Here is a 25,206-nt window from a genome sequence, read left to right on the forward strand (position 1 = left end):
ATGGTGTGTCCTAATTACTGGAAGAGTATACTATTTTGAATTTGGTTCTTAATAATTCTTATAATTTGTGCCTTTAAAAATCAAATCCAGTATTTGTTGGATAAAATGAAAAGCTTTGAAAGTGAAAATACATAGAAGTTTCTAGTTAATAGAAGGTCAGTTTGCTCAGTATCTTCTGTGGGTTTTCTTTGTAAAATATTTAATGTTATAAAATATTTCTGTGTAATGTTTATTTTTAATCAAATATTTATTGACTTTCTATGTACCAAGCACCAAGCTTTACACTAAAGATTGTATTTCCCATATTAGTTTCCATATAGTGTTTTATTGCTTCATTTTATGTCTTGAGTAAACAAGACATAAAACATGAAATGATATCATCAACATAACAGTGACCAGAGGCAGAGATTTACATCAAGAATTCTTCTTTCTTCCTTTTTAATTGGCTGGGCTGCATCTTCTTTTTTATATCTCTTCTTAATAAAAGATTTAACCATAGAGTTTATATTAGTACAGCTTACCATGTAATTTCCAAAACGAGAAATTTTTTCTTGGTTTTTGCTTGATTATAGCATGAACAACAGGCATAAAATTGTTCAGTGCTTGGCAGCCGGGGCCAAGGAGTGACTTGGGAGGAGGTGTGCTTAAGCTCTGTAATTTTCCCCTTTCCCCCACCCCAAATAAATGTAGTGTCTAAGTAAAAACAGGGTGCTTGTTGTGTAAGCCAGCTTTGGGTCAGGTCCTGTACCTCTGCATTCTTGTTTGGTCCCTCCCCTCCTAGAACACTTGCTCAGAATAGCGTTTTTTTTTTTCAATTTTATTTTTCATAAACATATAATATCTTTTTATCCCCAGGGGTACAGGTCTGTGAATCGCCAGGTTTACACACTTCACAGCACTCACCATAGCACATACCCTCCCCAATGTCCATAATCCCACCCCCCCACACCCCCCCATTAACCCTCAGTTTGTTTTGTGAGATTAAGAGTCACTTATGGTTTGTCTCCCTCCCAATCCCATCTTGTTTCATTTACTCTTCTCCTACCCCCTTAACCCCCCATGTTGCATCTCCTCTCCCTCATATCAGGGAGATCATATGATAGTTGTCTTTCTCCGATTGACTTATTTCGCTAAGCATGATACCCTCTAGTTCCATCCATGTCGTCGCAAAAGGCAAGATTTCATTTCTTTTGATGGCTGCATAGTATTCCATTGTGTATATATACCACGTCTTCTTTATCCATTCGTCTGTTGATGGACATCTAGGTTCTTTCCATAGTTTGGCTATTGTAGACATTGCTGCTATAAACATTCGGGTGCACGTGCCCCTTCGGATCACTACGTTTGTATCTTTAGGGTAAATACCCAGCAGTGCAATTGCTGGGTCATAGGGTAGTTCTATTTTCAACATTTTGAGGAACCTCCATGCTGTTTTCCAGAGTGGTTGCACCAGCTTGCATTCCCACCAACAGTGTAGGAGGGTTCCCCTTTCTCCGCATCCTCGCCAGCATCTGTCATTTCCTGACTTGTTAATTTTAGCCATTCTGACTGGTGTGAGGTGGTATCTCATTGTGGTTTTGATTTGTATTTCCCTGATGCCGAGTGATGTGGAGCACTTTTTCATGTGTCTGTTGGCCATCTGGATGTCTTCTTTGCAGAAATGTCTGTTCATGTCTTCTGCCCATTTCTTGATTGGATTATTTGTTCTTTGGGTGTTGAGTTTGCTAAGTTCTTTATAGATTTTGGACACTAGCCCTTTATCTGATATGTCATTTGCAAATATCTTCTCCCATTCTGTCAGTTGTCTTTTGGTTTTGTTAACTGTTTCCTTTGCTGTGCAAAAGCTTTTGATCTTGATGAAATCCCAATAGTTCATTTTTGCCCTTGCTTCCCTTGCCTTTGGCGATGTTCCTAGGAAGATGTTGCTGCGGCTGAGGTCGAAGAGGTTGCTGCCTGTGTTCTCCTCAAGGATTTTGATGGATTCCTTTCTCACATTGAGATCCTTCATCCATTTTGAGTCTATTTTCGTGTGTGGTGTAAGGAAATGATCCAATTTCATTTTTCTGCATGTGGCTGTCCAATTTTCCCAACACCATTTGTTGAAGAGGCTGTCTTTTTTCCATTGGACATTCTTTCCTGCTTTGTCGAAGATTAGTTGACCATAGAGTTGAGGGTCTATTTCTGGGCTCTCTATTCTGTTCCATTGATCTATGTGTCTGTTTTTGTGCCAGTACCATGCTGTCTTGATGATGACAGCTTTGTAATAGAGCTTGAAGTCCGGAATTGTGATGCCACCAACTTTGGCTTTCTTTTTCAATATTGCTTTGGCTCAGAATAGCGTTTTTAAGCATAAACACTGTTTACTGAAACATGTGCTGTCAGGGCATGGGAATTAATCGTAGGAAGCTCAGAAGTGAGTTTTTAGTAAGATGTCTCCAGGTGACAGTTAGTGTTCAACTTCCCAAGTTGTTTCCATGGAGACAAGTGGGAAGCCGCAAATATCCGACTGTGAGAAGCAGTGTACAGAGAACTATTCTAAAGTTTAGGCAAGTTCCAGGAAAGATTGAAACACCACAGATTTAAGAAAATCAAAGGGAATATGCAAATTAGGCATATGGGAGGTTGATACAAGAGCCATGTCTTCTGATTCAGAGAAATTAAGAGAGTGTTTTTGGTTTTTGGTTTTTGGTTTTTTCCCAAACTAAAAAGGTATTTGAGGGGCGCCTGGGTGGCTCAGTCAGTTATACCTGCCTTCAGCTCAGGTCATGATCTCAGGGTCCTAGGATCAAGTCTGGCATCTGGCTCCCTGCTTCTCGGGGAGCCTCCTTCTCTCTCTTCTCTGCCTCTCCCCTTGTTGTGCTGTCTTTCTCAAATAAATAAATAAAGTCTTTTAAAATAATAATAATAAAAAAGGTATTTGAAATTTACCACTTTCTCTGTTTCCTTTCCAATTTTCTTAAGCTCATGAAAGCAGTAATTCTAGAACACTGATTTTCATTTCCCTCCCATTCTTCTCCTTACGGATAGCCATCAAGTTCTAAACTTGTAAACGTAATTGGTTTTGTTTTCTGTGTTTTCTTTTAGGTGTTCACAGTTGCCATGCAGTTGGTAAGGGTTTCTCCTTACTAGTTTGCCCTGACGCTCTGTCTTTCTGTGTTTCAGGGAAGAAGAGCCCAGACCTAGGGGAGTATGACCCCCTCACACAGGCGGATAGTGATGAGAGCGAGGATGATCTTGTTCTCAACTTGCAGCAGAAGAATGGAGGGGTCAAAAATGGGAAGAGCCCTCTGGGAGAAGTGCCAGAGCCTGACTCAGATGCTGAAGCTGTGGGGGCTGCAAAGCCACATCTTTCAGAGGTGGCCACAGAGGGATACACCTCAGAGCCCCTTGGGGGCCTGGAGCAGAAGGCAACCTCTTCCATCGTGTCTTACGTGCGCACCTCTGTCTTTCTGCTAACTTTGGTCATCTCCATGATCCTGGTGCTCGTATGTGCTTTCCTGATCCCCTGTCCCCCCAGAGATCTGCACAGCACTTGGAGCCGCCACCTGGGCCCCCAGGGAGGTGAGTTGTAGGATTTCTTGCTCCAATTCTGTAAAATTTCATGATTACCTGTAATTCTGTAAAACTTCTGGTTACGTTGAAAATTCCCTCCAGGTCCTACTACAAATAAATGTGTATCCTATAGCATCTCTCTCCCCGTGTGTGGAGGTGGTTAGGAGGTTAAGATTGGAAATAAAACAAAAAGGTAGATTGATACAGCTCGAGAAGATTACTTCCCTGTTGTGTTTCTGTTGGCGTTGGCCTTAATTAGATGCAGAGAGGACAGAGTATTGGTTTCCTGGGTCCTTGCAGTGCAGCCAACACGGTATGAGGAGAGAACAAAGCTGTAGGTCAGGCTGTTGACCAAGAAGAGTAAGGCTCAGGGCCTGGCCAGACCAGAGGCCGGGGCTTTTGTAGGACCCTCAGGCATTTGTTGATTATAGGAGCCTGACCTGGTTTGAATTTTAAAATAATTTCAAGTAAAATCAACTTGCTTTCTTGCAGTAAGTTTTCTTTCTTGGTCCTAATGGTTGGGGAGGTACCATCTGAGTGATTCTAGCTATTGTGTCTCATTCTGGAACAGGTTTCTTTAAAACGGCTTGCTCTGGGTCAGCAATGGGGGTTACATCTCAGCTGTGAGTGCTGAGCAGTCTTGTGTTTTGTCAAGTTCATGGGGGTGAAGGGGTTCAGAACACACCACCCCAAAATAATGTCGCTTTGGCATATTGTTTATTTTGAACCGAAGGCACATGAATAACAACAGATGCAAGAACGGCACTCTGACCTTGACCTCTAATTTTTCCTGGAAGGCAGGATATGAAACGCCCATGTACAAGATGCCCTCCCAGTACCAGGAGGAAAGAAACATTCTCATCAACAGAGACGGGGAATTGGGGCCGAAGGGAGTCTGTACAAACAGACCTTGTTAAAATAACTACCTTCCTGTAGTCTCTGGATCCATGTTCGTTCCCCTTCCAGGGCTGTTCAGGGCTCTTTGTTCAATGAGTACAGAAGCCCTGAGGCCTCACCACTTCTGCTCCAGGCCTTTATGTTCCTGTGAGGGCTCCCATGGACATGGGGAATCTTATTAAATAAATTTGAGTCCTTTCCTCTTCTTAATCTCTCTTATTAATCAGTTATCTCGTTATCTCTCCTGTTACTCAGTCCCAGCTAGAAACCCTAAGAGGGTAGAGGAGAAGTTTTTCCTCCCCTACAATACTCCCAGATCCCTACATCATCTTGATCTAGATGTATTTACCTTTGGCAAGTCACTGATCCCAGCTGATTCAGCTTCGGATCAGTTGTTCTGTGATCTCACTGTTACTGTCTCTCTCAAGGCAAAACTGAGAAGATGTGATTTACGGTGTGTTCCCACCACATAAGAGATCTCTCACTTCGTTTTTTGATGGTTCTATTTTTTTTTTTTTTTTGAAGATTTTATTTATTTATTTGCGAAAGGGAGCAGAGATAGGGAGAGAGAGCATGAGTGGGGAAGAGAGGGAGAAGCAGGCTCCCACTGGGCAGGGATCCTGACAAGGGGCTCAATGTGGGACTCAATCCCAGGACCCTGGGATCATGACCTGAGCCAAAGGCAGATACTTAGCTGACTAAACTACCCACGTGCCCCCCCTTTTTTGATGGTTCTAAGTGAGCTCTTATAATATTTGTATATGGTGTAAAGACTAGGAACAGGTTGTTGGTGTACCCACCGACTTTAAGAAATCGGACATTGAGGTGCCTGGGTGGCTCAGTCGGTTGAGGATCAGGCTCTTGATTTCACTCAGTCATAATCTCAGGGTCCTGGGATCAAGCCCTGTATTGGGCTCCATGCTTAGCAGGGTGTCTGCTTGAGAATTCTCTCCCTCCCTCTCCCTCTACCCCTGCCCCTACCACTCCTGCACTCTCTCCCCCTGTCAGTCTCTAAAATAAATAAATCTTAAAAAAAAAAAAAAGAAAGAAATAGGATATTATAAAGACCATCGAAACCCCCATGTGTCTCTCCTTACCAAAGCTACCTCTTTCTGCCAAAGAGTTCTACCATCCTGAGTTTTGAGTCATTATACTTTTTTTTTTTTTTTAAGATTTTATTTATCTGACAGATCACAAGCAGGCAGAGAGGCAGGCAGAGAGAGAGAGAGAGGAAGGGAAACAGGCTCCCTGCTGAGCGGAGAGCCCGATTCGGGACTCGATCCCAGGACCCTAAGATCATGACCGGAGCCGAAGGCAGAGGCTTTAATCCACTGAGCCACCCAGGCGCCCCGAGTCATTATACTTTTTGTTAAAATTTCACCACGTGGTAAAATAATTTTGCCTATTTTGAATTTTATATAAATGTAATTAAGCAGTCTTCTGTGACTTGTTTTTAGCATGTTCATAAAAGCATTTTATAGACATCGGTATTGATGCTGTGTAACTAGAGCTTATTCATGTTTTCCACTGTCTCATTTCCCATGGTGTGGAGAACCCATGGTTTATTGCTCCGTTTTACTATTGATGAACATTTTGGTGGCTTCTGTTTTTTAAAAAATCATTATTGTCGCTAGGAAGATTCTGGTGCATTTTTCCTGATGCAATATTTAAGAATTTCTCTCGGCCATTAACTTATGACTGATATTGCTAGGTCATATGGTGTGGGCATGTGCCAGCCTAGTAGTTTATGTTAAATCATTTTCCATGGTAGTTTTACCAGTTTACACTTCCACCAGCCATGCATTGGGTTCTCTCCATATTTGGCAGACATCCTCTGATTCTACACTGTCAAGGGGCAGGACAGCACTGTCTACCTTGTCGCTGCCCAGGCTGGAAGTCCAGTCTCCCTGCTAGGCCTCAGCTGACACCACTCTGGCAGGGGTGGGGGTCTGCCTCATTAATGCTGGGTCGGGTAGAACTGTAGGCTTCCCTGGTATGTGGAAGACCCTAGGTGGGGAGGAAAGTCCTGGCTCCCCACCTGGCCTTCTCTGACATGACCTTGGTTGGGGGATGAAGGGGTACCTTCTGTAGCTGGGCAAAGGTGGAAATCTAGGCTCCCATTTAGACTTTGTTGTGGGGCTAGGGCCACAGTTCTCTCTGTGTGGCATTTGGTTGGAGTAGAACATTTATGATCTAAAACTTTTTCTGTCTTGCTATGCTGTTCCTTTCTTGGACCTTCAGCTAGAGGAGTCAGCTTTTCTTAGGCCTTTTTTGTGTGCACCTGTTGGCATTTCTGGGTTGCTGGCTTCTGTAGCACCTTGTCTGGGACATGGGAGGCCAAAAGAAAACCCGGGGTGGGGGGGTCATCACCTTGTCATTCCTTGGGCTTCTCAATCCCTAGCCAACCTACCTTCTCCCCACCTTAGCATCTTCTTACATTTGTGTTCTCTGTAATGCACAGGGAGTTTAGGTATATTTAGAGGAATAGGCGGAATTGTGTATACTCTATCTTATCTAGGAACCAGGAGTCTGCCTGGTTTTTATGAAGGTGCTGGCAGTGCCATGTGTCTGTTCCCTTTCTAACCTGGAGCAGAACACTGTTCTGTGGTAACTTAACTCAGGACTTTTTTGTTTTTTATGTGTTTATCAGGTGGGGACCTGTCTCCATTGGAATTGGCTGATGTGAATGGAGACGGCCTGCGTGATGTCCTTCTCTCCTTTGTAACTTCACGGAATGGGAGTGCAATCGGTAAGAGACATGCATGTGTTTTAGAGGCTACTACAGGAGAAGCTCAGTGATGGCAGGGGCTGTGAGTTAAGAGAAAGCGTCAGGGTTGTGTCCTGAAGGGCACTGTAGAAAAGGGTGTGGAGTGAATAGAAAGTCATCATGGGTCTATCATACGTGACAGATATTGTCAGAAAGCTCCTGCGTATCAGTAAAGCTTATTTAAAGAAATCATGGAGATCTGCAGCTGGAAGGAATCTTAGTAGTCACCCAGTCCCACGAAGAAGGGAGGATCCAGAGAAGTGACTTGTGCACACACTTGCAATGAACAGCATTAGTTCTTAAGGTTCTTGAGTTTTCTTCCAGCCAATTTTCCATTGCTCCTTAGATTATAGTAAATGTTGACACAATCCTACCTTCCCAACCACAGTAGAAGATCTTCTTGTTCATCTTCTAAAATATTTTTACCCACGTTATTGTGGCCGTGTGCTTTCTTTTTACTGATTCTGTTTACTCCTTTCTCTCTGCTCTCCATCCTGCTGTCTGCTTGGAAGGCTGACCAGTACACATTATGTCAACAGGCTCCCTTGCCTGCTGGTTTCCTATTGGGTTTGGCCAATGGGGAGCCTGGGCAAGAAACTGGAAGAGAGGAAATGAGTGGGGAGAGAGGGCATTTATTCTCTTGGCTTCCTCCCCTCCAGGGTGACCTCAGGCCAGCTACATCCTTGATCCTAGGTCACATCCTCTCTAATGGTGGTCTTATAGGACTTTCTTTTTCTGGATTCCAGGAATCACTTCCTCTCCTGTCTTTTTGGGACTGGGAGTGATTACGTTCTGAAGGACTGTGCTATCTCTCATGGTTTCTCTATACCCTGACCACATCTTTGTAAATAATCTCTTTATTAAACCTTACACAACTTAACCTAATTGAGTGTGCTGATACACATCAGCTGAAAAAAAGAAAAAAGAGGTTGTATTTTCAGCATGGGTACACAGGGGCTCCTGGTTTGTCCTGTGGCACCCATTAAAGTGACAGCAACCCACAGTTTGTGAACTGAGCCAATAAGTCTGGTGTGCAGCTGGGGTGCGGTGCCCTGGTAGCTACACTTTAATGATCCGGGAGCTGGGATAACATCTAGGTATGTTTTAGAGAATTCCAGGCTGCCTGCCTCTCTGGGATTATTAGAAGAACCTTTCTGAGTTTTGTGTAATAGGTAGAAGCAATTTAGGAATAGATGTGTTTACAGAGAGGACCTTCAGCCTAGAAGGTTGACTTTTGGCTTTAATTGACTTTAATTACATTTTTTTTCTGCCTATGACTCAGTAGCCTTTGAAGTAAAAATTTTCTCCAGCCACTTTTAGATTTGGAGATCTGTTTTAATCATTTGGTATTTTACACAGTTTGCTATTTATTAGGACTCGTATGGCAAGGCTATAGGTTTGGACATAATACGGGCTAGCCTGATTTGGTTACAGATTATAAAAACAATAGAGCTAAGTGTAAGTGCATAACATAAGTTGTGAATGAATTTATCCCTCAACATAATCCAACAGGGTAAACGAATATTCTTATCCCCTATTTGCAGATAGGGAAACTGAGACAAGGGGAGGTTAAGGAACTGGCTCAGATTCCATACCTGGTAAGTGGGAGAGCTGGGATCCAAACGGTGTAACTGAGAGACTGTCTCTGGAGTTCATGTGCTCGGCCCTTAAGTTTTCCCAAGTATTCTTGGGAAACTGCTAGGGCTTTATCAGCTGATTCCGTGGGACTCTCGACCAGGCAGATCTACTGATCATTGCTGAGTTGTAATCTTCAGGTTTATTTTTAAAATATTTACTTTTTCTGCTTTCAGGGAACACTTGCTAGCAACAATTAGAATTCAGATATTCCTTTGTTCTGTACATATTTTAGATCAGTCTCACTTTTCTGAGCATGCCTTTCCTTGATTTTTTTTTTTTGGTTGTTGTTTTTTTTTTTTAATTTATTTTTTATTTTTTATTTTATTTTTTTTAAGATTTTATTTATTTATTTGACAGAGAGAGATCACAAGTAGACAGAGAGGCAGGCAGAGACAGAGAGAGAGAGGGAAGCAGGCTCCCTGTCAAGCAGAGAGCCTGATGTGGGGCTCGATCCCAGGACCCTGAGATCATGACCTGAGCTGAAGGCAGCGGCTTAACCCACTGAGCCACCCAGGCGCCCCTTGGTTGTTGTTCTTAACAATGACTTTCCTATATTCTGGATTTTTGCTCCTTTTATTCAGCAGATGATTGATTGGTTGCTGTTTGTGTAGGTGCTGTGTGAGGCACTGAAACTCCAGAAATGAATGGGATGGCCTTTATCCTTCAGGATATGACTATTTGGTGGGGGCTGAGGTGACAGACATGGAAGCAGGCATGCTGGGAGGGGTGCAGGATGCACACGGGGTGCCTGGAGGAGGTCCACAGCGTGTCCTCTGACATGAGGAATGTGTTGAGCATCTATACTAGATACTCTATTGTCAGACTTAATACCAGAAGTACGGGAGGCCCTGGAATGCATAGGTGCGAGCTGCTGCCTTAGCACCATTTACTTGTGGTTTTCTGGCCTCCTGCTCACCTGGGCTGTTTACCTTCTCTGCCTCCTTTCCATTCCTGTGTCTCTTGTGTGCTTTTAGGTGTCTCGAAGGCAGCCGCTATTCTCGTGTGCCTCTCGGGAATGAATGGCAGCACACTCTGGTCCAGTCCTCTCCCCGAGGAGGCCCGGGATATTACATGTTTGAATCTGATGCCAGGAAGCGTGGCTGAAACCATCTGCCTCGTGACAGGGACACACAGGATGTTCAGTGCATTCAATGCGACATCAGGTAAAGGTCATTCCACGGAAGTCTCTGTTCCAGGGATCAGAACGGTCTTATATGGAAGGGACCTTTCCACTTTCGCACGGTGGAAAGTCTGTTTGGGCTCCTTTAGAAGGTGAATTTAAGGTAAACAGAGGAAGGGTTTGACTAGGTTGAGTGATAGATCATGGTTAAACCTGTTTGGTGATAGGATGGGGCTAAACTGAGTTACCCAAACAGAAACTACCCTGAGGCTTTTGGTTTCTAAGTAGTCCTCCTACTCTGTACAAGACAGCTGGCCTTTGTCCCTTCATATTTGATATAGATGGGATCCTTGTGTAAACTTACCCATTTACCACTTAAAAAAATGGTCAGGGAGGGACGCCTGGGTGGCTCAGTGGGTTAAGCCGCTGCCTTCGGCTCGCTTAGTGGGTTAAGCCGCTGCCTTCGGCTCAGGTCATGATCTCAGGGTCCTGGGATCGAGTCCCACATCGGGCTCTCTGCTCAGCAGGAAGCCTGCTTCCCTTCCCCTCTCTCTGCCTGCCTCTCTGCCTACTTGTGATCTCTCTCTGTCAAATAAATAAATAAAATCTTTAAAAAAAAAAAACAAAAAAAATGGTCAGGGAATTAAAGTTTTAAAAATTAAAAAAAAAAAAAGATCAGGGAAGAAAGTAAGGTTTGTTGATGCCTGTTGAGTTGGGCTTTTAACTACTTTCTATATTTAGACACCCATGACATGAGGAACGAGAGAGAATCAAATATAATGAAAGCCCCGTGTAAAACCATAAGTGCCCTGCTTGGAATGCTTTAGACTTGACCAAAGCTGGACACGTAGCAACCTTCCAGTTTCAGAGGTTGGAGTTTGGTAGTGGGGTAATTCTGAGTGAAAAAAACTTTAATGTAAGTTAACTGCAGAATTAAAGTCCTTTTGAAAACCTCCTGCGATTCCCCTGCTCATGTGAGCATGTGGTGGGACAGAGAGAGTTGGTCTGGTTGGCTGCCCCTGGATGGTTCCTCAGAAATTGTAATAGTCTCTAACAGATCAATTCCTCTGCCCCAGACAAGTGGGCTCCTCCTTCTTGGAGAGACTTCAGCACCTCCATTTTATCTAGAAAACCTAGGTGTGAAGTTATCACATGGGTTTCTTAGTCAGACGCTTGAGGATTTCAGATCACAATCCCTGTGCCCTTCATCCCCAGTAAGATTAAAACTAAAAGAAAAGGTAAGGAGTTGCTGGCTGTCATTTGCCCATTGAGTTTCTCTCTTCTGACCCGGAAGCACTGCATCTGCCTTTTCCAGAGGCCGAAGCTATCATTGTGATCAGCTTATTTGTCACCCCTAGGGAGAGCCATTTGGACTTTAAACCCAAACTACTTATCCAATGGTACCCTGGCTGCCCCAGGGGTGGTGCTGCCCGACTTGGATGAAGATGGCGTTAGAGACCTTGTCATTCTGGCCATTGGGGAATTGCAGGTATGCTCTATATCAGATTGTCTCTGTTTCTCATAGGAAGTGCTTCAACTTCAGTCAGTTCTAGTACGGGTATCATAAATGCTGCTTGAAACCTTTTTACAAGGCTTAGGCTTAAGAAAATTCTCTCTGGGAGATTTAATGAATAAATTGCCATCATGAACTCATTTTCCCAGCAGTCTCATTATGTTCCCATTGATTGTGGCAGGGTGGAGCTTGGGCACCAGAGAGGTTTGTGTTTAAATTCCTGCTCCACTGTAGCCCTGTGGCCTTGGGCAAGCCATGGAATCTCTCCAAGATGTAACACGGGAATGTTCTATCTAGAACAGGGGCTGTTGTGAAAGCCGGAGCTACCGTATTTGAAGTGCGTAAAGTAGTGCCTCTTTTTTACCGTGTGGGTGTATTGTTAGTTGTATTAGACATACTTAACCTTTATATAAAACCATAAGACAGCTCATAGAATAGATATGGAACACATCATACGTTGAGTAAGTAATAACAGCAATGACCGAAGAAAGGACAGTTGTATACAGGCTATGACAATAGACCTGGAGTCCAGAACACTTGTCCTTAAATTATGCTCCTTGATTATGCTTTGCAGGAGCTCCAGTGGACTAGGGCTAGTACTCCGTGTACAGATAAAATAATAGTAGTTTTCCTTCCTAAATCACAGGAAAGAGTACATTAACGACCACATGTATCTCCATTTTTACTCCTATATCTCCATTTTACTCCGTATATCTCCATTTTTACTCCTAACACTTTTTTTGAGCTTGTGCCAAAAGTTCCTTTAAGACGTCTTCTCAGACTTCCTACGTGGGTTTGCCAGGAAATGCTGGTGGACGAAAGAACTGAACAATCGGCAACTAATATTTGTGTGAAAATGTGGATATAGATCATTTTGCTTTATTTGATTTATTTTAATTTTAAGAGACCTTGTGTTTGCTGTTGTGATTTTTGTAGTGCATATACATGGTGTAGAGTTACGAAATCTGCAAGTAAAATGATTTAGAATAGAATGAAATCCATCAGTATTTTATGGTTTTCTGCCAGGAGCACCATAAATAAACTGAAAGTGCTTCTCCAGTCACTGAGCACTGTTTGGGGAGCACTGTTCTAGGACATCTGGCGATACTTTGTAAGATGAGAACAAAGAAGTAAGGTAAATTTCTGAAGACTAGTGAGTTTGGAGGGTACTTTATTAGTTTTCCTTCCACTAGCAAGTTGGTCTCAAAGTAGATTGAACCCCAAACTCAACAAATATTTACATAATCTTTTTTAATCCCAGTCATTGTGAATTTCAGTAACTACATCCATCAGGAAGTGATTTTCTGAAGTTCCCAAAGTGGAAAGTATGGGGAGTTTCTTCTTAACGGTTTAATGAAGTATGGTTAGCAGGCATAGCGAGTTTATATGTCCTGAGCGAGTTTAACAATCTTGGCCTTCATACCCTATTCATTGCCAGCGGTAGCTGACAGGCTAGAGGTTGAGCTTTTAGGGACCCTCCACAGTGAGGCAGCCTCTGTTGGAGGAACTGGCTTCTTGCCTACTCCTACTCTGTGATTTTTTTTCTTTCTTTTTCTTTTTTTGTCTTAACCAAACAGCAAAAAAAGTGTACTGTCCAACTTTCCTCACAGAATTTACTTATTTACACATAGTGTAGAGATATGAATAGTGTCCATTCTGTCTGAAAAGTGATAGTACTAGAAAAATCGCAGAGAAATGATGGGTTTAGAGAAGCCTCACCTTTATACTGACCTCTTATGACCTCTAATGCCAGCAACAAGGAAACTGGGGAACCTAAGCTCTGGTTTATTCTAAGCTACAGTATGGAAGGCTCTCTCTTCTTAAGGAATGGAACGTATTAGGTCTATGACTTAGAGTGATGCATTCTTAGATCTGGGTTTAGAGTGAGGTGGGCTTGGGACAGAAGAACTGATGGTTTGGGGTTAGTGGAACTTATCTGGCCTAGAACGTTAGTGGGAAGGGACCTCAAAGCCATGTGGTTGATCCTCTCACACCATGTTAGAATCACTGATAGAGTATTCCAGACACTTTGGCCCCTACTCTCCTCAAGTCCTCAGGCCAATGGGAATATCACTGATTTGTAAGACTGTTCTTTTCATTTTTGGTCAGGTCTAGAAAATTCTGTCATATTGGTAAGAATTCTACTTTCTCATAGCTTCTACTCACTGTTCCAGCATCAGCTACTTTGAATGAATATAATCCTCTTTCTACATAAAAGCCCATTCACCTTAGCCGCATCCCACTAAACCTGCTACTCGCAAGGCTAAATGACCCCAGTTTCTTATATTGTCCCCCATGCACCATGAAGTCTAGATCCCTCTCTTTCTTGCTTTCTTTCTCTTTGCATTCCGTTTTATCCATATCTCTTAAAATGTCATACCTGTGTCTGGAAACCATATTCTGTTTGTGATATAACCAGTTATATCAGTGTAAGGAAATGCTACTTCTTTTGATATAGGCCTTGTATTTCTATTAACGTAGCTGAAGATTGTAGTGGCCTTTCTAAGATTTCGCTTTTATTTATAATGTTAAAGCACCCACCCCCTTTTAATTAATCAATTAATCAATGGCCCCATTTCTTCTTTCAGATTTTGACTCATCTTCCAAACCTAAGACTTCTTTAAATTTCGAGTTTGTCATAGAGCATATTAGCTATCCCTTTCAGCTTTGTGATGAGCTTGCGATAAGCTATTCCATTCATTCAAGTCTTTGAGAAAAGTGATTAGTAGGAATGGGACAGTAGCAGGGTGGTGTGACATTCCACAGAAACCTCCCTGTGGGTTGGTATTGACTCACTGGGTACACTGAAAACTGTATCTTTCTGTCTTGTCCAAAAGAATTCATGACGCTAAACTTTGTCAGAAGCTTTACAGAAGTCACGGTATCACTACAATTCTCATATTTCCCAACTGGTGATTCTATTGCTGAAAGAAAACCCTCTAGAGCAGATGTTGGCAGACTGTGTGACCTGTAGACCAGATTTGGCCCACTGCTTGTTTTTGTAAATATAGTTTTATTGGAGCACAGCCAATGCCTATTTTTTATTATTATCCATGGTTGCTTTCACGCTATGGCGGGCGACTAGTTGCTTCAGAAACCATCTGGCTTGCAAAACCTACAATGCCATTTGACTCTCACAGGACAGGTTTGCTGATCTCTGCTTGAGAGTAAGGTTGATAGTAGCCAGGCAGGCTAGACATGTAACGTTATGATGGGAAAGGCTGCCTATATTGATTTTAGTTGGGACCAAATATTACTGGCGATTTCTGGGTGTGAGAATAGAGACCGGGGAGTCAGCTGTCCTGTAGTTAGCTCTGGGCTAGAATTCTGTGCCTCAGAAGGCTTCATCAGGAAACAACCGTGTTTCAGAGAAATTGCCTGAGCTACCATACAGATGGTTTTTGCACATATCTACCAAAGGAATGGGAACGTTGGCTTCATTTTCTTGCTTCCAGGGGAAAAACGTGAAGCAGGTTCGGCTTTATGCTTTCCAACTTTGGGAAGTGTTTCTGAACCCCGAGCTAATCAGGAATCAGTAATGTCTGGAGAAACTACTTGGTTAAGGAAACGATATGGCATCTACTGACTCCGTTTTTTTCACTTCTTCAGCCAGATCTGTGCTTTCTGCTGGTGTCTGGCCGGACAGGGAGTCCAGTGGGCCGACCCGTGAAGTACAACATCGTGGGAGTGGGGAATCTGATTGGTCCTCAGGTTTATGTCACCACAAATGGGGCTGTCTACATCCTGTTTGGCTTTGGTAAGAAGCAAAGCTAGTTTTTTTGCCGTTCCCCATCTGTGTGTGTGGTAGGCCTCCCTTCTGAGACAGAGTGAAAGTTTGGGAATTACTGACATCAGTCAGCCCTTTTGCCACCTCTTATCCCAGGGGCCTCTCATTCTCCGCCACCATGGCCGGTTATTAACTCAGCTTTCCCCAGCTGCCTTCTCCAAAGAGAAGACTTCTTGCCCAGCATCTGCTTCATTCCTTTCCCCATTCCATGTTGAACCATTCTGGGTGGGATCTGTGAGACCCATCTTCTTTTTTTTAAAGATTTTATCTATTAATTTGACAGCGCACAAGCAGGGGGAGCAGCAGAGGGAAACGGAAAAGCAGGCTTCCTGCTGAGCAGGGAGCCCAGTGTGGGGCTCGATCCGAGAAATCTGGGATCACGACCCCAGCCGAAGGCAGATGCTTAAATGACTGAGCCACCCAGGGGCCCCTGTGAGACCCATGTGATCAGGCTCTGTGTCTCTCGCTCAGATCCTCACCCTGGGAGAGTTCTAGTAAATTCAGCTTCTCAGTGTTGGTTCTTCCTATGGTGCTAGGAAATATCCAAGCTGTCGCCCTGCGGGACATTTTTGTTCAGGCCCAAAATCGAGACAGCTTACCACCTTCTCTGCAGATAGAAGAGCCGGAATGGGAGAAGCGAAGATCCATCAACCTGTCTGAGCTCATTGACATTTACAGGTAGGGCAGATACTGACTTTGTCGCAGTTCAGTCTCCTGAGATCTTACGAGCCGTGGAGTCTCCACGTTTGAATTGGGCCGGTGAATAAGGGGCCAGAGAGGTCTGTGGGGGAAATAGCGCTAGCCTTCATATACCATCTTCCTATCTGGTGAGGCAGAGACGTTCTTTTCTTGGTAACATAAGGTGTTGGTGATCATGATTTGTGATCACTCTACACACAGATTGCAAAGAAGGCGATCTGTTTAGCGTTCTGAGTCAGAGCAGGGCAGGCTGAGATGGGGAGACCTCCAGGCAGGGAGAGAGATTTATGTAAAAAACCTGCTTGTAAACTGGGCTGAAGTATCTGCCTTACTCCTTTTCTGTGTTTTTCTCTTAGTTGAAGAATCGTTTTGACAGGAGCAAGGCTAGCATCCATGAAATCTTATTTTTTATTCTTGTTTATTTCTTAAGCAAAAGCATGTTGTTTGTCACATGTGGTAGATTTTACCCATTTAACCCCAGGCCTGGGTAGTGATTGTCTTCATTCTCTTCTGTCAGAAGTTTCAGATCATCTTCTAGCATTTTCTCAGGCATTATCACATTGTTTCAGTAAGAATTGGGCAGGTATTAAATGGAATGATCCCAGTTGTTCAGAAAAAGAAATAATTCAATGCATGTAGACCATGAGTTGCTGTCCAAGCTCAGTGACAATCTCAGGCCTCCTGTCCAGGTCTCCATCTGCTTTCCGCACCATTATCCTTGGCTCTGTTAACCTCCCCCAGAGTATCCAATGTGAGAGATCTGGCCTTGTGGCCCTTCTCCTAGGAGTTCCTTTTGAACTGGCATGAATTTTCCAGGGATTCTTGCTTTCTAAAATGAGATTCGGCTGAACGACACAGTGTCTCCCTCGTAAGATAATGGTGGGAGGTGAATACAAGAGTATAGAGAAACACGTACCCCGAGAGAAAGAGCCCCAACTTGTGGCTACAGAATCTCATCCAAGCCGGAGACTAACCATTGGGTCTTGTTTAATTCAGCGATGGTGTTGAGCTACTGCAGATGGTGAAGGCACCTGATTCCAACTGCAGCAACCTCCTGATTACAACCAGACAAAGCCTCATCCTGCTGCGGGGGCAAAATCTTACACCTTCCTGGACACTGAGCCTGCAAGGCCTGCACAGGTTTGCCATGTGCTCCTCCTAAGGGTTGTAGTTCTGATCTGCTTTCCCACGTTTAAAAATTGCCCAGAACAATTGCTTGATACCTGGGGTGGTGCAGAAGAGGGAGAAAGAAGTCCTTGTTTTCCTCTCCTTCTGCTTTACTACTGATTGCTTAACTTTGTTCTCATTTGCAGCCAGCCTACTCCTGGGTATTTCACTGATGATCAGACCTTAGACTTCCTTCTCCAGATACAGGATGGAGTTGGGATGAAAAAGGTAAAACTTTGGGACTCAGATCAATGAAAACATCTAGAAAGTCTATTTGTTGTGTCCAGCCATATGCTAGGTACTGTGAGAAATAGGAACCTAACATATGGTCCCTTCCTTCAGAGAACTCAAAGTGTAGCTGAAAATTCACAAGCTAGTGCTAAGATCTGTAGCATTGGAAGCTTTTCCAGTTAACCCCCTTCCAGTACGTGAATTCCCTCTTCTGAATTCTTACAGTTAGGCAGTAAGAACCTTCTGAAGTCTCTCGGTGGGGAAAGGTAGGCATAAATAAACTTAGTACTTCGGTACCTAGTTTCCTAAGCTCTCAGAGAAGGCGGTGTATCTGGGGTGACTGGGTTGTTATGGAGGACTTAATAAGGGAAGGAAAGATGAGCAGGACCTCGAAAGTTGAATTATATTTATATGAGGAGGGGTGGATGGGAAGGCCTGTCAGGTCAGGACCACCAATGCCTGAGGCCCAGAGACAGAATGGTATGACACGTTCCAGGGACACTGAGGAGGTCTTTCTGATTTTACGTGAGGTTGCATATTGTGAAGATACAATGATTGGATAGGCGGTTTTCTTTTTTTTTTTTTTTTTAAGATTTTTTATTTATTTATTTGACAGAGAGAGATCACAAGTAGACAGAGAGGCAGGCAGAGAGAGAGAGAGAGAGAGGGAAGCAGGCTCCCTGCTGAGCAGAGAGCCCGATGCGGGACTCGATCCCAGGACCCTGAGATCATGACCTGAGCCGAAGGCAGCGGCTTAACCCACTGAGCCACCCAGGTGCCCTGGATAGGCAGTTTTCATTCTCTCTCTCTTTTTTAAGGATTTATTTATTTTAGAGGGAGAGAGTGTGTGTGCACATGCATGAGCAGGGGGAGGGGCAGAAGGAGAGTGGGTGGGGGAATCTCAAGCAGACTACTTGCCCAGCATGGAGTGGACACAGGGCTTGATCTCACAACCCTGAGATCATGACCTGCACTGAAATCAAGAGTTGGATGCTTAACTGACTGAGCCACCCAGGCGCCCCCAGTTTTCATTCTTATTAAAGGGAGAATTAAGGTTTTGAAAAATTTTTTTTTTATAATTAACCTAGCTTTTGTGTTTTTCTTCTCTCTAAAGTATGTATTTATATATCGCACACTGTTCCCTGGGAGCCAACTCAACAGTTAATCATCGCCTCTAATGTCTGCCAAGTTCTGCGCCAGATGCACAGATAATGTCTCTGGAGACACAGAGTTAATGAACACAAGACACCGGTCCTGTGCAGCTCCTAGTCTCTGGGGTGCGAGTACGCACACGGCTCTGCCACGCCACAGTGCGTGCTAGGTGGAGGTCCTCACAATGCCATGGGGGCGCAGGGAGCAGACTGAGGGAAGGGAGTCAAGATGCACTCTATGTTGGTTGCGGGCTAGATGTTCACATTCTGAAAGCAGAGAAGTGGTTCACTGTATTGATATGTAAGGAGAAGCCAAGGGGCATTTCTGCCACAGAGCTCTGAGTGAGCTCAGCTGATGGAAGGCCCTGGAAAGCAGGGCGGCAGCGTTTAGGTGATGTACTGGGGGCACTGGAGTCATTCGGTCCTGAGTGGAGGACAGAGCTGATGATAAAGGCATCACTTCAGGGAGAGTCTTCCAGCAGTGCTGTGTAGGAAAGAAACAATGTCCAATTGTGTTTCAAAAGAATTTCAGGTAGAGATTGGAATTTTCATTGGCATTCCTGACAGGATTAAGGGAGAAGGGTATACATAGCTTGATTAAGAGCTGAGCTGCTGGGGGTTTAGACCTGGAATTTAATCTTGGCTCCACTACTTACCGGTGGCCTCGGGCAAGTTACATAACCTCACCTAACTGCAGATTCTACGTCTATAAAGCGGGGGTCGTAATAGCACCTGGCTTCATAGGGTTATCATGACAGGAAAATAATGCGTGTGACTGGATCCAGTTTTTTAGTGTGGTGTCTCAAGACTTTTGTCCCGAGACTACCAGAGGGAATCTTGAAGTGTTGGCTTGGGGCGGGGGTGGGGGGCAACTGTCTCCCCAGGCGGTGGGGCAGAGTCTGGGCAGGGACACGGAATGGTGGGCCCGAGGGGCTGAAGAGTAGGAAAGTGGTTGTTGACAGAAGAACAGACACTGAGGACAGGGGCTGGGTGGGGAGTTTATTATGGATTTGGGCCAAGGAGAGGCTCTAAAACTGTGAGGTATGAGGTATTTTGGGGGAGAAGGAGATATATGTGCAGCCAGGGATTAGGAGCTCAGTCCCCTTCGTTATCCCGTGGGAGATGGAGCTGAGGAATGTATTTTCTCCTAGTTTGTTTGCCTGTCTCGATGTGCTGTCTTGACTTTAAGACCAACCTAGGGCTGAGCTCTGTACGCGTGACACCCAGGAGTCGAACCTGTAAAGCTTGGAGCACAGCGCGTAGCACGGGCATCCACTTGGTCACTGTCCCCTCAGTGGGCGCTGCGGTCGTGGGAGGGAAGGAGCCGGCAGGAGGCGCTGCTGTGGGCGTCTGGTGACAGCACCTCCCCTCCAAACGGCTGCTGTCTCTGGATGAGGACCGCCACAGACACTGAGCACTCTTGAGTTCCCTCCTGTCCCTGAGCTGCCGTTCTCTCACGTGCAGAATGACAGGCGGATTGGGTGATTTCTAATTTCCCCTTCCTGCTCGAGAATTCAGCAGACCTTTAAACTCTGCTAAGTGGGGACAAGGGCTGTGGAAAACTAGGTCTGGTCCCTAGTCACTGTTTAATGCTTTCCAAATGCCTAGCTTGTTCATGTGGAGTAAGCTCAACCTGTTAATATACATGAGTTTTCATTCTCTTTCATTCTCTTCATTCCTTGGCCTGCTGCCTTTTTTTGGGGGGGTGGAGGGAGGGGCAGGAGAAGAGAGAGAATCTTGAGCAGGCTCCATGCCTGCTGCAGAGCCTTATGTGGGGCTCCATCTCAGATCACGACCTGAGCCGCGATCAGGAGCTGGTTGCTGAACTGACTGGGCCCCCTGGGCGCCGCAGCCTGCTGCCTTTCTGAAGGTGGGCTGTCCTCACTGTCTCCTCTTTTGCAGATGGTGGTGGTGGATGGGGACTCAGGTTCCATTCCCTGGAGTTACAGTGCTCCTTGTCACCTGAAAGAGACACCAACCACCTCAGCAGTGACTGCAGACCAGAAGTCTGTCTTCCTCTTTTGGGCTGAAGGGACGTCAGCTGCATCTCCCAGTTCTGTGAGTGAGCCTGGGGGGGGGGTGTGTCATCTCACCGAGTGAGATGACAGCTGCTCTGCGGGGCTGACTGGGTCTGGAAGGTTTAGTGGAGCAGCCCCGCTTCCAGGTGGGTGTGGGTGAAACACAGTAGCACCCGATGGGCAGGGCTAGAACCTGCTCCCTCCTGAGCTCTGCTTGTCCTGGGCTTGCCTTTCAGCTGCAGTCAAGGGAAAGCTGCTGGCAGCCCCTGGCCGCTGGCTGCTGGCTGGCGACAGTGGGAGGCTAGAGAAGGGATAGGGCCTCTCAAGATGCTAGGTCCAGAATTCCAGATGATTCACATGTGCTGTAGTCAAAGAGAAGTAACAGTGACTGGTCTGGAGGGGGCAGAGGAGGGTTCATGGTGGGTGAGGCTGGGCTTCAAGGTGAATAAACTGAGTCTGCAAAAACGGTGTGGGGCAGGGACGGCCAGGCAGTTGGAGAGAATATCGTTGAAGCTGAGGTTGAGTGTTCATCTGGGGGAATTACAGGGGAGAAGGTCCGATGCCCAGAAGGCAGATTTTCCAAAGTCTTTCTTTTTTCTTTGAAGATTTTATTTATTTGTCAGAGAGAGCACAAGCAGGGGCAGTGGCAGACAGAGAGAGAAGCAGGCTTCCTGCTGAGCAGGGAGCCTGATGCGGGGCTCCATCCCAGCACCTTGGGATCATGACCTGAGCTGAAGGCATATGGTTAGCCCACTGAGCCACCCAGGCGCCCCTCAATAAAGCCTATCTTGACCAGCACCTGCTCTGTGCCAGGCACCGTGTTCTCCGTAGGGACCTAAGGATAGACTAGAAACTGCTGGCGCTCTCTCAGAGAAGGCCCACAGATGCTGGGGGGACCCAGAAGGACGAAGAATCCTGAATTCATCGACTGTGCACTCTTGGACAAGCCACCTAACTTTTCTGAGCCTTGTGCTCTTTATCCATCAATGAAGATGCTAATATAGTCCCTTATTTTGAGGATCAGATTTACTCAAAATCTAGATTACAGTCGTAACTCTGCCCTGCCCTAACATGTGCCCACGACAGTTTACCTGCATTTTAACTTCCTGGTTTCCTCATTTAATAAAGCGAGGGGATTAGAACAGGTGACTCTCCAATGTGAGTGTCTGTAAATAACCCCAAAACAAAGGTGTGGTACAGATGCTGTAATAGAAGCACAACTAAGAGATTTAGCTGGAAGCACAAAGGGAGGGCAGCTGGGGAGGTTTCTCTAAAAGAGGTGGCCTTCAGGTGTGGGATCTAAGGATGAGGATTGTTTCCAGTCGTGGAAATGGGCTCCAGAGGATTGTTAGACAGTCTAAGGGGGACATAGGGTTGGCAGAGGTTAGATGGAGCAAAGATGCCAGTCAGACGTTCCTGAAGCTTGGCCGGCCAGGTGAATAACGGTAGGAAGAGGCTGGAAAAGGCAGATTTGGGTTAAGTGGTGTAAGACCTTGGCTTTCAGGCTGAGGAATTTGGGCTCCATTCCCTTGACATTGAGAAGGGAGTTTGGCTCTTTGCTTGTCATGTGGATGGAGTTAGAGGTCTGTCCTGTCAGGTGTGGGACTCTGAGGGTCCGGGAAATGCCCTCTTTTGCTGCGCGGCACATGGGGGCAGTGTGGCTGCAGGCATCCTGCCCGTGCTTCTCCTCCCTTCGTGTACTTCTTATGCTAAGAATACAGGATTCCCGTTTCCTCCACTAGTGCGGCCAAGGGTAGTCCCGGGGTGGGGGAGGCACACAGGGAGCTCAGTAGAGCAATCATTTACTGACCTGTACATGGTCTTTCTGGGCGTTAACAACTGCATGGCTGCACGCGTGCGTGTGAGCTGAACGCCAGGCTGGCAAGGGCAGTTCTTGTGTACATTTCTTCTGCCGTGGGGACTTGAGGGGCTACCACTTGGAATTGGAATTTTTGTTTTATAATTAATGATTTGCTTCTGTCTGAGCAATGCTCTGTTTATTTCAGAAACTGAGATTTTTGTGATTTTAGCTTGATATTTGCAATTGGCTCTAATATCCAATGAGAAGAGATGTCTTTTCATGTATACATTTTGTTTCCACAAAACCCCACCTACTGCAGGAGATGGCCCAGTGTTCTAATACTCCCACAGGCGGAAGACGAGGGGTCCTTCCCATCCAGGCATGCACATTTCCATTCTTTTTTTTCTCATAAGGGAGAAAGCATTTTCTAGCTCTAGTGGTTTGAAGAAGTTGGTGATTAGTCTGTTTTCAACTCTCTGGAATGTGTCTCTTGTATATGAGAGTTTCTCTCAAACACATGCTTGTAGTTGGGGGTCAGGTCATAGCCTCTGAGAGGAGTCCGCAATCACCACGGTCTCCTCTTCCCTTTTCATTGGAGGGCTGTCACATGTGGGAATGAGAGTTAAGTACGTTCTTCCCTTTTGCTTCTCACTGTCAGGATGTCATCCCTGGAACTGGGCCACCCAGCCTTCACCACCTGTACCTTCTGCATCCAGCGTTCCCCTCTATTCTTCTGGATCTGGCCAATGCCACAGGCACAGTGACGGCTTCAGAGGGTAAGTCTGATGTGACGGTGGGGACTGTGTGCACAGATGAGGGGAGACAGTGCGCTGGCCGTGTGTGTGAATATCCTGCTGTCTCAGCGAGGGAGGGACGCGTGTCGTCAAACAGCAGCAGGGGGTGGGGGAGTTGAGCCACTCCCAGGCTTCCCAGGTGGTCAGGGCGGTGGCCGGAGTGCCCCTCTGGAAGGAGCAGCAGGCTCCCAGGCTAAGGACCCAGCCCTCGGAATAGGCTGAAAGCTGAGGTCAAGTGCGGCCCGTCTCAGAGGTCCTCAGGTGGATGTGGTTCACGAAGCGTCACTCAGCGGACGTTCGCTGAGCATCATCTGTGTGTCGGGCACGTGCTGGTGCTGGGAGTACAAGTAAGACTAGACTCTTGGCCCTCTAGGAGCTGAGGATTTAGAATTACCTGTGAGGAAAATGGTGGAGGGAGCATGTTGTCTCTAGGACATTGGTGTAGATCGGTGGAGACTTTCTTCTGACTAGTGCAAGTAAACATGCCCATTGCACAGAAGTGGTTGCCAAGAGAAAAATCAAGGGAAAAAGAAAAATCGCACAGAATCTGACCACTTGTTACCCTATTAACATTTTGGAAGTAGTCTTCAATTTTATGTATGTATGTAAATAATATCATATAGCAAAATTTGGATCAAATATTATTAGATACCAGTAATTCAGGCAGTCAGAACCCTGGAAACTTAGCTACTGCGACCTCCTGGTCTTGAAGTGTCTGATGGGCTCCTCCTCGGAGATCCTTTGCCTCACTCTGAACTGAGGGAGTCTGCAGTTCTTGTTGGGGTTGGGGGTGGAGGGTATGGGGTGAGGAAAACCAGATGGGCCACTTCTCCTTTACGTTTTTCCGTATTTTCTTGCCATTCAGAGGCTTGCTCTCCATGTACAAACTCATTTGCCTGGAAGTTAAAACTAGTGCTTGTGACTCTCAGTTTGTTGGGATACATTGGGAAGAACACCTCACATGGAATTTGCAAGAATCCCTGCCCCCTGGCTTTGTGTGTGGTGGGGAGCAGGGTCGGGGAGGTGGCATCCTACAGAATCCTGTGGTGGGATCTAAATGAGTTGGTGGGTTGTTGTTGTTGTTTTTAAGATTTTATTTATTTGTTTGACAGAGAGAGACACAGTGAGAGAGGGAACACAAGCAGGGGTAGTGGGAGAGGGAGAAGCAGGCTTCCTGCTAGGCAGGAAACCTGATGTGTGGCTCGAATCCAGGACCCTGGGATCATGAGCTGAAGGCAGACGCCTAATGACTGAGCCACCCAGGCGCCCCTGAGTTGTTTTTCAGTATTAGTGAAAAACATTATTCAGTGAACATTCAATAGTGGTAATTAGGAATCGAGACCCTTTTTTTTAGAAAACAGCTGTTTTAAGGATAAGGCAAAATAAGAGCTGGTGAGGCAGATAGCATCTGCGGCCGTGTACGACAGTCCAGGAATTCTCCAGAGTTCTAGTTTGCTGTGCTCACTTTGCTATCAACTTGTCGCCATAGTTGGCATATCCTCGTTTACTGATTTGGGGCTTTCTTAGAAGCAGCTTCAGAAAAGGAAGGGTCTAAAGACTGAGAGGAATGAATGTGCTACGTTGCTGGCATCCTGTCGTTCCCCACTGTGCACCCACTGTCTAGCCCAGTGCCGGCATTTAATAAGTGTTCAGTAAACTTCGTGGATGAATTAATGAAGGGGTAAATAAATGAATGAATCTAGTTGCAGAATCAAGCCACTCCCCTGCTAGCAGAAGTATTCTGTCCTCGTTAATTGCTCTTGTTTTTGTCCTTCCTCAGTTGGAATTAACGACCTCTGGAAAGATGCCTTTTATGTTACCAGGACAACAGGGCCAAGCTCCGAAGGCCATCTAGCACCCCTGGTGGTCAGCAAGCTTAGTCTACGGTGGGCGCTGATGGAAGGCCAGGTGGTCCAACTTGAGGACACCACCCCCAAAATTGGCCGTGGGGAGCTGCGAAGATTCCTCTCTAGAATAAAGTTTGTTGATCCTCCCCACCAGGTGAATCTCTTCTGAATGGTATATTTGATTACCAGTAAGGGTTTGGGGCAAATGCTACCAACTCCAACTT

The 25,206-nt window shown here is 45.5% G+C and overlaps 1 protein-coding gene across 1 annotated transcript in view; it reads left to right on the top strand.

The window, feature by feature from the left end:
- Positions 1-25,206, top strand: part of LOC111142263 (family with sequence similarity 234 member B) — a 36,286-nt gene that overhangs the window by 8,065 nt on the left and 3,015 nt on the right. The window contains exons 2-12 of the mRNA XM_022495309.1: positions 3,163-3,561; positions 7,100-7,198; positions 9,829-10,023; positions 11,339-11,463; positions 15,097-15,244; positions 15,811-15,952; positions 16,970-17,113; positions 17,287-17,368; positions 20,425-20,580; positions 23,000-23,117; positions 24,916-25,136. Of these exons, the coding sequence (XP_022351017.1) occupies positions 3,163-3,561; positions 7,100-7,198; positions 9,829-10,023; positions 11,339-11,463; positions 15,097-15,244; positions 15,811-15,952; positions 16,970-17,113; positions 17,287-17,368; positions 20,425-20,580; positions 23,000-23,117; positions 24,916-25,136 (1,829 nt within the window). The remainder of the gene's footprint in view (positions 1-3,162; positions 3,562-7,099; positions 7,199-9,828; positions 10,024-11,338; positions 11,464-15,096; positions 15,245-15,810; positions 15,953-16,969; positions 17,114-17,286; positions 17,369-20,424; positions 20,581-22,999; positions 23,118-24,915; positions 25,137-25,206) is intronic.

The sequence above is a fragment of the Enhydra lutris genome, unplaced genomic scaffold, assembly GCF_002288905.1.
Source record: "Enhydra lutris kenyoni isolate GAN:26980312 unplaced genomic scaffold, ASM228890v2 scaffoldscaffold7, whole genome shotgun sequence".
NCBI classification, from domain to species: domain Eukaryota; kingdom Metazoa; phylum Chordata; class Mammalia; order Carnivora; family Mustelidae; genus Enhydra; species Enhydra lutris.